At 37.0% G+C, this 13,172-nt stretch overlaps 1 protein-coding gene across 1 annotated transcript in view; it reads left to right on the top strand.

Moving 5' to 3' along the window:
• LOC149792133 (uncharacterized) overlaps positions 1-10,434 on the top strand; it is a 40,316-nt gene extending 29,882 nt beyond the window's left edge. The window contains exons 6-7 of the mRNA XM_089969343.1: positions 8,547-8,731; positions 9,686-10,434. Of these exons, the coding sequence (XP_089825469.1) occupies positions 8,547-8,731; positions 9,686-9,735 (235 nt within the window). The 3' untranslated portion in view covers positions 9,736-10,434. The remainder of the gene's footprint in view (positions 1-8,546; positions 8,732-9,685) is intronic.
• Positions 10,435-13,172: the final 2,738 nt, after the last annotated feature.

The raw sequence follows: 13,172 nt of genomic DNA, 5'->3' as shown, positions 1-13,172 counted from the left end.
CTGTGAAGAAGAAAACCACACAAATAAATGGATACCTGGGAACTTTATTATCTTTTGAACCACAGTTCGTACACTGCTTCTTGGAATCCTGTCGTCTGTGCTAAAGATGAACTCCCTCATCGCAAACCTCAAGACCATCAAGCTTATGTGATCAACACGGACGACAGTCATCTCCCAGGAACCCACTGGGTAGCCGTCTACTTTCCTCAAGAAGGATGTGTGGAATATTTCGATTCGTATGGATTGCCTCATTTGGAAGACGATATCATTGACTTTATGAGAAGAAATGCTCAGACCACCCGATTCAATAATGTGAAATTACAAGGCACAGATTCCTTGGTGTGTGGACAATATTGTGTGTATTTTCTGCATCATCGCAGCCTGGGCTATTCCTTAGAACATTTAGTGACTCATTTTGATCCTCGTTCTTCTTCTAGAAACGATGTGAAAGTAGATCGATGGTTTTGTGACCATTATACTGGTCTTTTGTCTCAAGCTAGGAAACGTAGTGTCCATCAATGGCCTAATGACTTCCAACAGTGGAAATCACAATTTCATTCACAACGTTGTCAGCCTTGTCCAAAATAATGTGTTAGTTGAGAAAAAAATGTTTGTGATTTGAAAAAATGTTTGATGTTATATTGTTGGATTATTGTTAAAAATGTTATAGTTGTTTGTTAGTGTTAAGTGATTTTGAATAAAAAATGTGTTTTGAAGAAAAAAATGCCTTTGTGGTTTGTTTGGCTATAGGAATCTTGATTCATGCTCTTTGACTTCTTACTATCCCTCTCATGACACTCATTGAACGTTCCAGCTCGAAACCGTGTGGGGATGTTTTCCTTCACGTCTGCTCTTTGACTTTAAAAACAGGGGTAGTTTCCAGTCTAACCATCCACTGTCGACTCATCCTCCTACGAAGATGTGCTCCAAACTAGCTAAGCTAAACGAAGCCTACGTGAATTTGCATAGGGTCAGACACAGTCTGATACCGAAGCCAGAAGAGATAGAGAATGTGAGAATGTTAAAAGTCACTGAAGACCTGATAGAAGAGCTCTTCAGAGAAGAAATGAACAGGGAGAAAGAAGAATGGACAGAGACGTACAGACTTCAGAAACAGCAGAGAGAGCAGCAACAACAGCAACAGCAGCAGCAGCAACCTGAACCTGACAGAGGCTTTGTCGATTGTCGTATCGACACCAAAGAGTTCTTCTTCTCTTTCCGAAGAAGGAGACCTATCGTCAGAAAGTCTATCGTCAGAGGACGTCGCATTCTTAGAATATAAAAGATCGCCCTAGCTTCAACTTCGCACACAAAAAACAGCCCTTTTCAGGGCTACCCCAATCTCTAGAAAAGAAATAACAATCGATTGCCTATAATAAGTTAAAACATAGAAGTGCGTGTATAAGCACATGAATTATTTTTTGTTAGTTAAAAAATGTGTGTGTGTATGTGTGTGTGTGTGATTGTAAGCGCTCACGTACGTTTGTGTGGATAGTAGATTATGATAATATTTTTTGTTGTTTGAAGTGTGGGGATAGTAGATTTGGGTTTGATTTGACTGCTTTACGTATGTGGATAGAATATTTAAGTAATTAGAATAGTGATGGGTAGTATAAATAAGTGAGTGTTTCTTTTAAGTCCGCGCGTTGTTTGGTCATGATCTAGGTAATATAAGTTTTAGGTCTTAGGGGAATGTTTTCCTTCACGTCCGCGCTTTAACTATAAATTGAAAATTGCTCGGCAGTCTAGCTACCCTTGTTGATTGATCAACACTAGAGAATGAGCAGAAGGCTAGCGAAACTGTTAGAACTTCATGTGTACCTGGAATATGCCAGGCTCATACTAAATGAACTGGCCGCGGAGGCCATCGTCGAAGAGGGAAGGATGAAAGAGGAGGAGAGAAGAAAAAAAGAAGAGGAGGAGAGAAGAAAAAGAGAAGAGGAGGAAAAGGAGAGAGGAATGGCTGTACCACAGACACAAGAAGGAAATTTCAGAATCCCAAAGACAGAAGATTGGGATTCTGAAGCCACTCATTCCGCCTCTGCGCTCCCAACAAAAAAAGTAAAAGGAGACTGGAGTAGAAGATGTGTGTGTGGTACCAGGTCTGGAAGGTGCCATCATTAACCAGGTGCCCTGGAGTTCAAAACAAACAGCCCTTTTCAGGGCTACCCAAACCTTTAGAAAAGAAATAGTAATCCATTTGCCATTGTGTGCATGTAGAGTATTGTGAATATCAACACTGACTCTTTTTTTCCTAGTGTGAGTGTATGAGTTTATGTATATGATTGTGTGTTTATAAACGCTAGCATAGGTTAGTGTGGATAGTAGATTATTGGGATTTGATTTTAATGCTTTGCGTGTGTGGATGGTAGATTTTGGGTTAGTTTATTGCTGGTTCGCGTATGTGGATAGTAGAAAATATGAAATGAGAAACGTAGGGGATGTTTTCCTTCACGTCCGCGCGTTTTAAGTGATAATCTAGGTAATATAAGTTTTGGGTCTTAGGGGGATGTTTTCCTTCACGTCCGCGCTTTTCGTATAAGAACCCACAGTGTTCATCGTTCCCACCATTCTACGGAATACCTGAAACAAAATGACTCAAGTATCAGTTTTATTTAATCTATTGAGAGACATCCATTTTAGGATAATGGATGTAGAATATGTGGTGGAAAGAATAGAAAAGGAATGGAGGCATGGAGATATGAAAGACTTGGTAACCAGTCAAGTTCAAGGTCTAAAGGCAGCCAGAGATATCATAGCAGGAATGATAGAAGAAGAAGTCAGTAAGTCAAGAGGCTTCATTGACCCACCTTATGTCAGAGTGGGAAGTTTGAAGGAAGCACTGGATCACGTCATCCAAGTCCGGTGCTTCCTAGAAAAGATATTGTACTGGACAGAGTGGAGGAATGTAAAATGGGGGTTGGAAAAGATGAAGAAAGGGGAAGATCTGATGAGAAAAGAAATGGAGGAAGAAGTAGAGAAGATTAAAGAGACATGGAGTAAAGAAAGAAAAGATCAGGAAAACAAAAAGAAACAGACAGAGTTTGAGAGGCTAAATCAGAATTGGATGAAGATACAGACCAAGTTCAGAGAGTTGGGCCATCCTGACTGGTTACCAGAGTCAGAAATAAGGAAGAAGAAGAATAAAGGATTATTAGGAAAGATAAGGGGATGGATGAAGAAGTGGAGAAAATAGAAGAAGAGGAAAACCAAAGGCCCTTTTCAGGGCCACGCCAATCTCTCGAAAAGACCTTGACTTTCATTGCCTACCCCTTTTTCTATTTTTTTTTAAATTAAAAAAAAAGAGACCCTCCCTGTTTCAATTTCCCATGTTAATTTCCCTTTTCCCTTGACAGACCCAAACTCTATTCCCCTGTTCAATTCCCCTTGTCCCTAGACAGACCCAAACTATAGTCCCATGTTAAATTCCCATTGTGCCTACGGTACAAAAAAATTTCTTTAATGTTAAATTTTATATAGTCCCTACGGTACAACTCTCATGTTTTTAATGGTAAGTCCCATTGTCCCTACGGTATCCCCATTCACTACTGACCATCCATCATAGTTTGCAACTGCAGTGTTGAATAAAACAGCGGTTGTCATCCATGACCACCTATTCGGATAAAAGCATAAAAAGTTGCAATTGGTGGTGCAAACCCATAACAGTCAAAAAACACAAAAGATGATCGGATGTCACCACGTATGCGACCAGTACATTCAAGATTCTGGTGTTGAATTCAGGTTAACGAATCCAGTTTCTCTTGTGCGGGTAATCATCGATACAAGTAAATCCCGCAAAAAGAATCCTCGAAAATGTTTCACAGACTCTGTCATCGCACGTAAATTAGATCGGTCAAGGGCGAGGCCACAACCGATGTGTACCTCTGCTAGGGAACCGTTGCTTTCCTCGTCTGGATAAATGAAGACCTTTTCCTTTTTATACGGCCTCGAGAGGCTCCACTTCCACCCATCTTTTTCAGAGCCATCTCAGATACAGTTCTAAGTTCCCTAAACTTAGCTGAGTTGTCAAATGTCGCATTCGTCAACAAAGTTGGAATAGATGAATGGAAATATTCCACCATCATATTTTATCTAAGCAAATCCAGCCACTACCAAAATTAATAGTTATTTTGGGAACGTTGACATTTTGCAGCTTCCAGTTCTTGTGCCTACGTCGGTGTCAATATCAGTGGTTGGTCTCGGATAACTTGCCTTAGGAAAGCTTCAAATGAACTTTAGTTTGTTTTTCATCGTGGCTGAGATGTTTTATAATTGACCTCCATTCATCCAGTTTACGCAGATGTGACATTTTTATTTTAAAGTTACAAGTTCAATTATACATTTTCTACAGACGCGTTAATAATCTTCATTCAGCTTCTCAAGCCCTGCAACAGCAGTCTTGTAGGAGATAAGTACTGCAATGTATCTATATTTCGTATCAACGGGACTTATCTGAGATTTAAAGTACCTGTCCACCACGAACTGTCCAATCGGGTCTTGATGCTCAAGGTCAAAGTAATAAATTGGGTACAAGGTAGTTGCCAAAGCTGGACAAAATGTTTTTGGTGTGTTCTAGGTGACTGTTTAACTTAGCGACCTCAGTCAATTCCTGTTTTGAAAATATAATTTGACTTTCCAGTTGGTTGTTCAGATGTCCACGCTTTGAAAAAATGCTATAAATTCGTGTCGTGGTGCACTAATACGTTGCTGAGTACTTAATTGTCACGAGCATGTTCTTTGAGAGTCGCTTTGGTGTGAGTCTGTGGTCATCGCAAGAAATGCAATTATAAATATTCCGTCTGACATCGTAGATGATGTTAAACGTGCGTATGTGTCCCTTGATGGACTTGTTGATGGCATCCAAAAAATGTAAACTTAGTTAGCACTACTTTACCGTCCTTGACAACTTTAACATCATGCAAAATTGCATGTTAGCATCGCTCCTTCTGTTTAACGTGACCGTGTGTTTGGTCCCGAAAATAACCTTCCGAAAGTCACTACAATACCTAAATGTATGCGAAAGTGGAATCCTACTGCCCGCTGCGTTCCACGATCTACAAATCGACCATTGAAATTAAGACCGATGTTTATCTGTGAGCAGCAAGGTGATGCTCAAAAGGATCATGATGCGCATAAGCTGTTTCAAACTGTTGTTGATCAGAATGCTCGTTTGTGTCTTTGCTCAACACCATAGACGGGCCGGCAGATCTTACATTATCGTTACTGCACTGAGCGAGTCGAATGATGGTTGTAGCAACGTCTACATTTTCCAGAATTGTCTCGATTTCCTTTCCGTTGATGAAATAGCGTGCGTTGTTGAATAACGGCATTATACCGAATGTATCATTGGCACCGTTTTCAGCGCCTTTGTCGTCGTATACAATCTTTTCTTGGACTTCCAAGAATGCCTCACACGAATGAAAATACGGAGATGTGTTATGATCCTGAAAGTTTACTGGCTCTCCCTAGTTTGGATCCCGAGTAATAATGATAATTTTGCTTGCTTTAATCTCGCAAGACAAGAGCGTCCATGTCAGACGCTGGATTCGATACATCTTTGAATTGAGTTTGGTGAAACTATACATTATTATTTTGTCTAATAAGTTTTTAGGCCGCGTCCACTTGCCAGATTTCGAATCATTGAATCAGACATAGGTTGTGGAGCGGCTTCATTGATGATTTTACTAACTCGGAGTCTGTTGATGATTCTATATTCGTCCAGTCATTAATCGTCGTAATCGATCTCAATTCGCTTGAACCGTTCACAATTCCAGATTTTTCCATATACCCGCAGCATAGTTTTTGATGATATCGACGACTTATATTGCAACTTGTTTAACAATTGATGCGGTGCGCGAAGGAAAAGACGCGATATTTTTTGATGACCTGGAAACATATCAAGAACAACATTATCAATATCATATTCGGAATTTGCATGGTAAACTTGCCTTCTCGTTTTAACAACACGTGTGGGTATCACACGTCTACGTACGACTGTCACTTTATCTAAATATCAGGTCGATCTCTAATATATATATGTAATTTCACAGTCCTTCCGACCAGGTTCGGCATGAGTGCAGGACCATGTATGCTGATTTTAGAATCGCACTTGGTCACCAATGTGATCCTCTGTTAGATCAGTTCATTGATTGATTCAATCTCGTACGCTCCTGGAGAAAGTCCAACAACGTTCCAGGTACTCTCTCGACCGTCATCTGCCAAATGTTGGAACGAGATATTTACGGGGAACCCTCCAAATTAGAGGTGATCGAATATTAGGCCACCTAAGATGAAAACGCAATGATGCTACTATGATATCTAGTGTGTGGATATCCCCGACGATGACTGATGTTGGAACGACTACATACAATCTTGGTTTCGTTGATGAAATTGTAATCATCGAGGCGACGCATGTTGTTGTATTTGCAGTGATACGCTGAATTGCAGCACTGATTTCACGTAAGCTGCTGAGTGTTTCAGTGATCGGTGTTATCATCAATGTCATTAGTAAGTTCTTCCGTGCCTCTTTGCGGGAAATTTCCTCTTTTCATGACGTTGTTGGTGAGTAACCGCTGACAAATTGATGCGGCCTTATTACTGAATTATGGCGTGTTGTTTCCAGCGCAAACTGATCCCACGAGCGTTTCCAACTTGTCCGCGAATTCATTCCCTGTGGTCACGCAATTACCGATACCTTCGCCAACGTATTCTTCTTCCGCTTGCTGTTCTTACCAAGTTTCTCTTAGGAGTCAACTTCCGTACAGCATGACATTTTTCAGTCACTGCACCATCGTAACTAAACGTACACTTTTGATCACAAAAGGTCAGCTATTTCATGTACAAATGAATGACAGTATTTGTTAAACGTAATTGTTACGCTTAAAATGTCCCAATTTTAATTTACTATAAGATTAAACGATCATGGTTGTGTACTTATCGATGTGTAAATTTTACCTAATCACTCACAAAGTAAATAAAGTCCGAAGGACTGTACGTTATCTTTGTGATTGATTAGGTAAAATTTACACATCGATAGATACCCAACCCAACCATGATAGTTTAATCCTTATAATTACAATTTTGTCCTTTCTTTCGTCAAATCAACTTATTCCATCAACAATGCATTCCAATTTAAGTACCGCGTACTTCCCTTTCATTCGCCGCTTCACATCACCCCATAATACATAACCTGCATAGAATCACATGAACATATTGACTACTCTCACATTATTCAGAAACGTCATACTTTACATCTTAGGCAATGGCTACCGATGGTTTCAACACACTTAGTTCATTTACAACATTCTTGTTCAATTTTAGTCAGTCCCGTCTGCTTACGTCAGATGACCCTGACTTTACATAATAACAGCTGATACTGAAGGAACTAGTGTGCTAGATTAAATTTCCAATCAAACGTTAAATTAAAATGGATTTTAACAATGAACAACCTGGAAATATGAACAAGATTATGCTATCTCTTACTAACATAAGGGTAACAAATAAATTGGATACAGGAAATGTGACTACTGTCAGTTACGTTATTCGCAGCTTCATACTTTACATCTTAAGCAATCGCTATCCGTCGTGCCAGCACATTTCTTTTCATATACAAAATAACGTTCTTTTTAATTTTAGTATGCCCTATACAGGAATAACATTTTATATATTTTTCATCAGTGTTAATACTTAACAAGACCCTTCGAAAATAATTTAATTAGCAAAACAATCACCTGTTTGGAATATGTAGCAGACGAACGCCAAATGCATTTCAATCAAAGAATATTTGTAAGAGTTCACAAACGGTGTAAATTATATTTATTTGCTGAATAAAAAATGTTAAAGATGAAACAATCTTTTTGCAGTGACGTGTCTGCAATGTTTATTTATATCCCACACGGTACAAAAACCGAAGGTAGTCCCAGAATTTATCGTTGTGTAAAAAAATCCAGATAACTATCAAGTGACCGTTTACAGCCAATCATATTGCAGAAAAACCGTTTCATTGATAAAATTTGGAATTATAAATATTTAAATATTAAGACCTATTACGGCAGACGTGATTTGAACGTCCATTCATGCTGAGCACATGTTGTGTATTGCCGCAATGATGTGTTGTCGAGAGATACTGTAAGAGATATATTTGAAATGATCTTATATTTTTATTAGCAATCTTTCAATAGTATAGTGTTTTCAGCTGTATTGTTTCATCCGATTCTGGACTACAACCTTGAAGTTTTGTAGTAATGAAAGTGCTGCAGCAATGATGGTGTTTTCTTTTGGGTTTTTTATATTGCAGCTGATATATTTGTGTCAGTAGTAAGGTAGTAAGGTGACTAGCAATAATTGTAACAATCGTTCAATCATTTTTGTTTAATTTGTTGTACATTAATACAGATCTCGCGATAAAGTTTGCATACTACGGTAGAACTGTTATTATTCCTCTTCTCTCTTTCAGAAACACCTGCTTTGAGGAAAATCTAAAAAGTCGATACCTTAATATATTGAAATTTTCTCTAATCTATCATGTTATTTTCACTCTTGTTTAGGCTGGAAGATAAGAATACAGTGCGTCGATTTTTTATCAACCAGAGTTTCAAAGATCCGTGTGACGACGTTGGTTGGATGATGGTAGTTGCAGAGAAGAGAAACAGCACATGTTCATATGATATGCACCAAAGCTTTCCAGCTATTGTCTATGTACAAAACCAAGAAAATGGAAAACTCTTTAATGGTACACGAAAGTTAATAAACTTGAAACTGTATTTATATAAACTGATCCCATAAAAACTTTCGGTGATCACTTTTATAAGAAATATAGTCATATAGGCTGTGGAACCCAGTGAAAACCAGCAACATTGAATGAACAAACTCATACCCTTCCTCATGTTGGAGTCGAGGATTGAAATTCACTTCACAGAGGTGCAAAACGAGCACCTTTCCTCAATCCCTCTCGTTTTATTTTTTCAAAGAAAATGCTCTCTGCTTCGAAAGAGCTTGCATTTCCTCAGAGATTAGCCATTTAAAATCATGACATAGTAGCAATGTAGGCATACAATAATTTTGGTGCTCGCTTTAGCATACCACTGTTTGTCGATTGAAATAACAGAGGTTCGCTTCTGTTTTGGAGTGGGAGAGTACAACATATAACAGCCTTTATGTTTTTGTTTGCTGGCTTAACCAGGAGAGAGTACTATGACAGTGAATGTAGACTGAGAACATATTTTCTGAGCTTTATTTAACTTGCTAGTAATTTTTTAATTACGGACGTTAAGGATCTTGATCATTATTAACATCATAAGGGGCAATTCCCTGTTATAATTCCAACAGAATCATCATATTTTTGTCAATCCACTGCGAGCAAGAAATCTAATCTTTACAAGCAATGAATTAACTGTTCTTGTTACTGGTTATCAAAATTACTTTCTCTGGAAAAAAGATAACCCACTTTGTAGCTTATTACGCCCAAAATAACACCTTCTCATTATTAATAATGCATGTTGATTAAAGGCGTATGCTGATTTTGCTTCCATAATTATTTTCACGTAAAAGAAAATTAGAGAGGGGGACGGATGGACGCGAACAACAGATAAACAGATATAAAGACAAGAAACAAAGAAATAAACAGACAGAATGTAACGTTGAATGAAAGAAAAATTAAACTGACAGTTATTATTTGGTTTTTCAGGGTGGAGCGTAGCCGATACAATGGGAGTTTTTATTTATCACCAACTGTGATATTTCCTTCCTCACCACACAGATGGACACTTGCAGAAATGGACATCGTTACCTTCCTTTCTTATTCGACGCAAGAGTAGTGATGGCTTAGTGGTTAGTGTGCCAGGCATGCAACCAGTAAGAGTGAGTTCGATTCCTTCCTAGACCAGATTGGGTCTGGAAACGTGATGTATGGTGTGTTTCTGGTAAAGGGACGTTACTCCAATTGTATAAGCACCATAAAATATAACCTGGTCGTATATTTTCTTTTGGGTTTGGATAATTGTTTTTTCATTTATCTTAAGATATTTTTAATACAATATTATTTTCGTGCAAGTCAGAGCAAGAAAAATATTTTAGTCTATTTTTGAAGGGGACATTTCAGTCACAGCCCTTCAGCTGCCCTACCTCTTAATTTAAGTGGTTTGTCCCTAACTTTTGTTGTATTTGCAAAGTGGGAAAAAGTTTTCCTTCTCAAGCAGTCTCTTTCCTACATTGACTTCCGATGAAGAATGAAGTTTATAGTCATCTAGAATCTTATATATAAATGCGAGACAGATATTTTGTAATTCATTCAACGATATTCTGGACTGCATCTTTGGTATATGAGGACATTCAAGACTATTAGTACATTAGAACATTCAAGAGTATTGGAATTCATTTGGAACATTCTATAATTTTGGACTTCTGATAGGATATAAATTGTTTGCTGAGTTTGAATTTTTCGTTTCACTTCCTTTCTGTTACATAACTTAAGACCTTGAATTGCAACCGTATGTATGTATGTATGTATGTGTGTGTGTGTGTGTGTGTGTGTGTATGTATGTATGTATGTAAAAACAAATTAGAAATGCTGCGCTTTCCACAGATGTTCTTTTGTACTTTATATTTGTATTATGTATCAAATGACAGACATTTCATTAATGCTGATACCTGCCATGTCATGATTTTAAATGTCAGATACCTAATTAAAGATGATACATGCCATGTCATAAATCAAATCTCAGATACATAACGATGACAAAAAGCATTCATGAATCAAATGTCAGATACGTAATTAACAATGACACATACCATGGTGTGAATCAAATGTCAGATACGTAACTAATGCTGATACATGTACCATGGCATGAATCAAAGGTGAGATGCGTAATTATTGCTGATACATCTACCATTTCATAAATCAAATGTCAGATACGTAATTAACAATGATACATACCATGGCGTGAATCGACTGTCAGATACATAATTATTGCTAATACATACATTAACCATGTCATGAATCAAATGTTGATATTCATGAGTGTTATCATGGAAAATTTAGATATGTTACTTGCCACATGTCGATTGGAATTGACAGCGAGTGAATTCAAGATACGGATTATTAACAACTCCTTATCACCTGACTGAATAAGGATACGTAACCTGACTCAAAATATTAATGTAATGGTCACTCTCTTTTCTAGCTTTATGTACCTGATACCCATCAAGATACTCCTATTTCTTCAGTGACGCTCGACTGAATGTTTCGTCTCATCTTTTTACAGGGGTCCAAGTGGACACCTAGCAACGATTGTCCTGAAGAATGTTCAAATTTTATTTTGCTTTTATAAAACCTGGAATACGTAACTAGTTACTTATTTCTTACTGAATCGGGCATCTGGAATAAGGAATAAGTAACCAACTTGATGTCATTTTGAAAGCACTCTTTTTATCTGCCACGCTGAGACAAACCATTTTATACTGAAAGCAGTGACAAATTGATCCTATGCTTTTATCGTCAGTTTTAGAAACCAGAATAAGTGCACTGCAGATAAAGTTACTTGCCTGACAAACTTGAATATTGTTCTCTCTTATTTATTACAAACCTACACTACGAAGAGGACAGTATGTCTTAATGTATTAGTGTATTAGTAATTTGGCACGAATAAGCAATATACACGCATGCCAACTAGTAGTATTAATCGGATGCCATCAGAACCTCCTATCTATAATAAGCCCCATATTTCTTGATTTCTATCGTACGAATCTGCATTGACTTTGTACTTAGATGACAACCCATTACTGGGTCGATACGCATGAAAGCTAATATTAGCGACATTTTTGCATCCCTTTTCGGGTGATGTTTTGCTTGGTCGAGGAGGTATGTGCATTGGGTTTGTGAAGGCAAGACAAAGGGTACCATAACCTGCAGACACGGTTTTGAATGTCAGCTGTGTACCACCTAAATCTTCTCCAACCTGTATGATAATATTCTTTCTCCTTATTTCAAGATTCACTTCAGTTTACCACGCATCATCCTGTAGGATCCATTATCCATGTATAGCATCTTCCGCCGTATATATTATACATCTGTAACTGCCTGTGCCTGTAGACATCTATTTAATTTTGCTCGCTATTTTAAAGAGATTGAGTTCCTGCAGGTTCGGCTTATATGACTTATAAATTACGTACAACACTAAAAGTGATGGTATGTAATCTGTTCAAGACATTTCATCGAACAAAATCCATCCATTCATCCATCCATCAATACATTTACATACATAGATACATATATATATATATATATATATATATATATATATATATATATATATATATATATATATATATATATATATATATATATATATATATATATATATATACTATGGTCTTAAAATATATAATAAGAAAAGAGTGAGAAGCAACAAGCCTTGGAAAATTCAGCAAATAATTTATTTTAATAGAAGACAAAGTGAAAATATACAAAACGAAACTTATGATATTGCAAATTAAGTACCAAATAATCCTAGACTTATAGATACATGTCCCAATGATTAAAGTTCTAAATAAACTTTAATTGGATCACAATAATACAAGCCAAGAATATATCCTTATTTGTAATTTCACGAAACTCAAGTCACTATTTGTACCTCCAATGAATAAATAATTTGAATAAATAAAATTCGAGTCTAAATAAACTGCTGAGCACAACAATAATACAATTGCTTCTATTCAGATCTTAAAGCACGAATGAATAATTTCTAGAATAACAAGATGATGTAGTCCTCTACTTGACCTCAAGTCACAATTAGCATTTGATAATAAAAAATATTACCTAATGGAAAATAACTTTGTAGAAGGTTCCTAATGTTTACAAGATGTTTATAATAAGAATATAAGATGTGTTAAACACGCTGTCCTTGATTCAGGCACAATCGTTAAACTATCCTCATAAAGAAACTTTAGTTATGTATTAGTCGTTTATATAACTAAACAAAATCAATGATTCAGGTCAAGTAGAAAACGACCTTGATTTTGGACAAGGTCACGTCAGACATGGATTTTTCCATAGCATATACTAAAATTTCAAAATAATAAATAAAAACTAACTACCAAGCAATGCAAATTAAATCTCCATAACAATGCATGCATACGTACATACATACATGCATACCCATATACGTACGCACACA

The sequence above is a fragment of the Sinohyriopsis cumingii genome, chromosome 9 (assembly GCF_028554795.1).
Source record: "Sinohyriopsis cumingii isolate HCF-2022 chromosome 9, ASM2855479v2, whole genome shotgun sequence".
NCBI lineage: Eukaryota > Metazoa > Mollusca > Bivalvia > Unionida > Unionidae > Sinohyriopsis > Sinohyriopsis cumingii.
The sequence above is the reverse complement of the archived record's forward strand: the minus strand, read 5'-3'. Positions and strand labels throughout refer to the sequence as shown.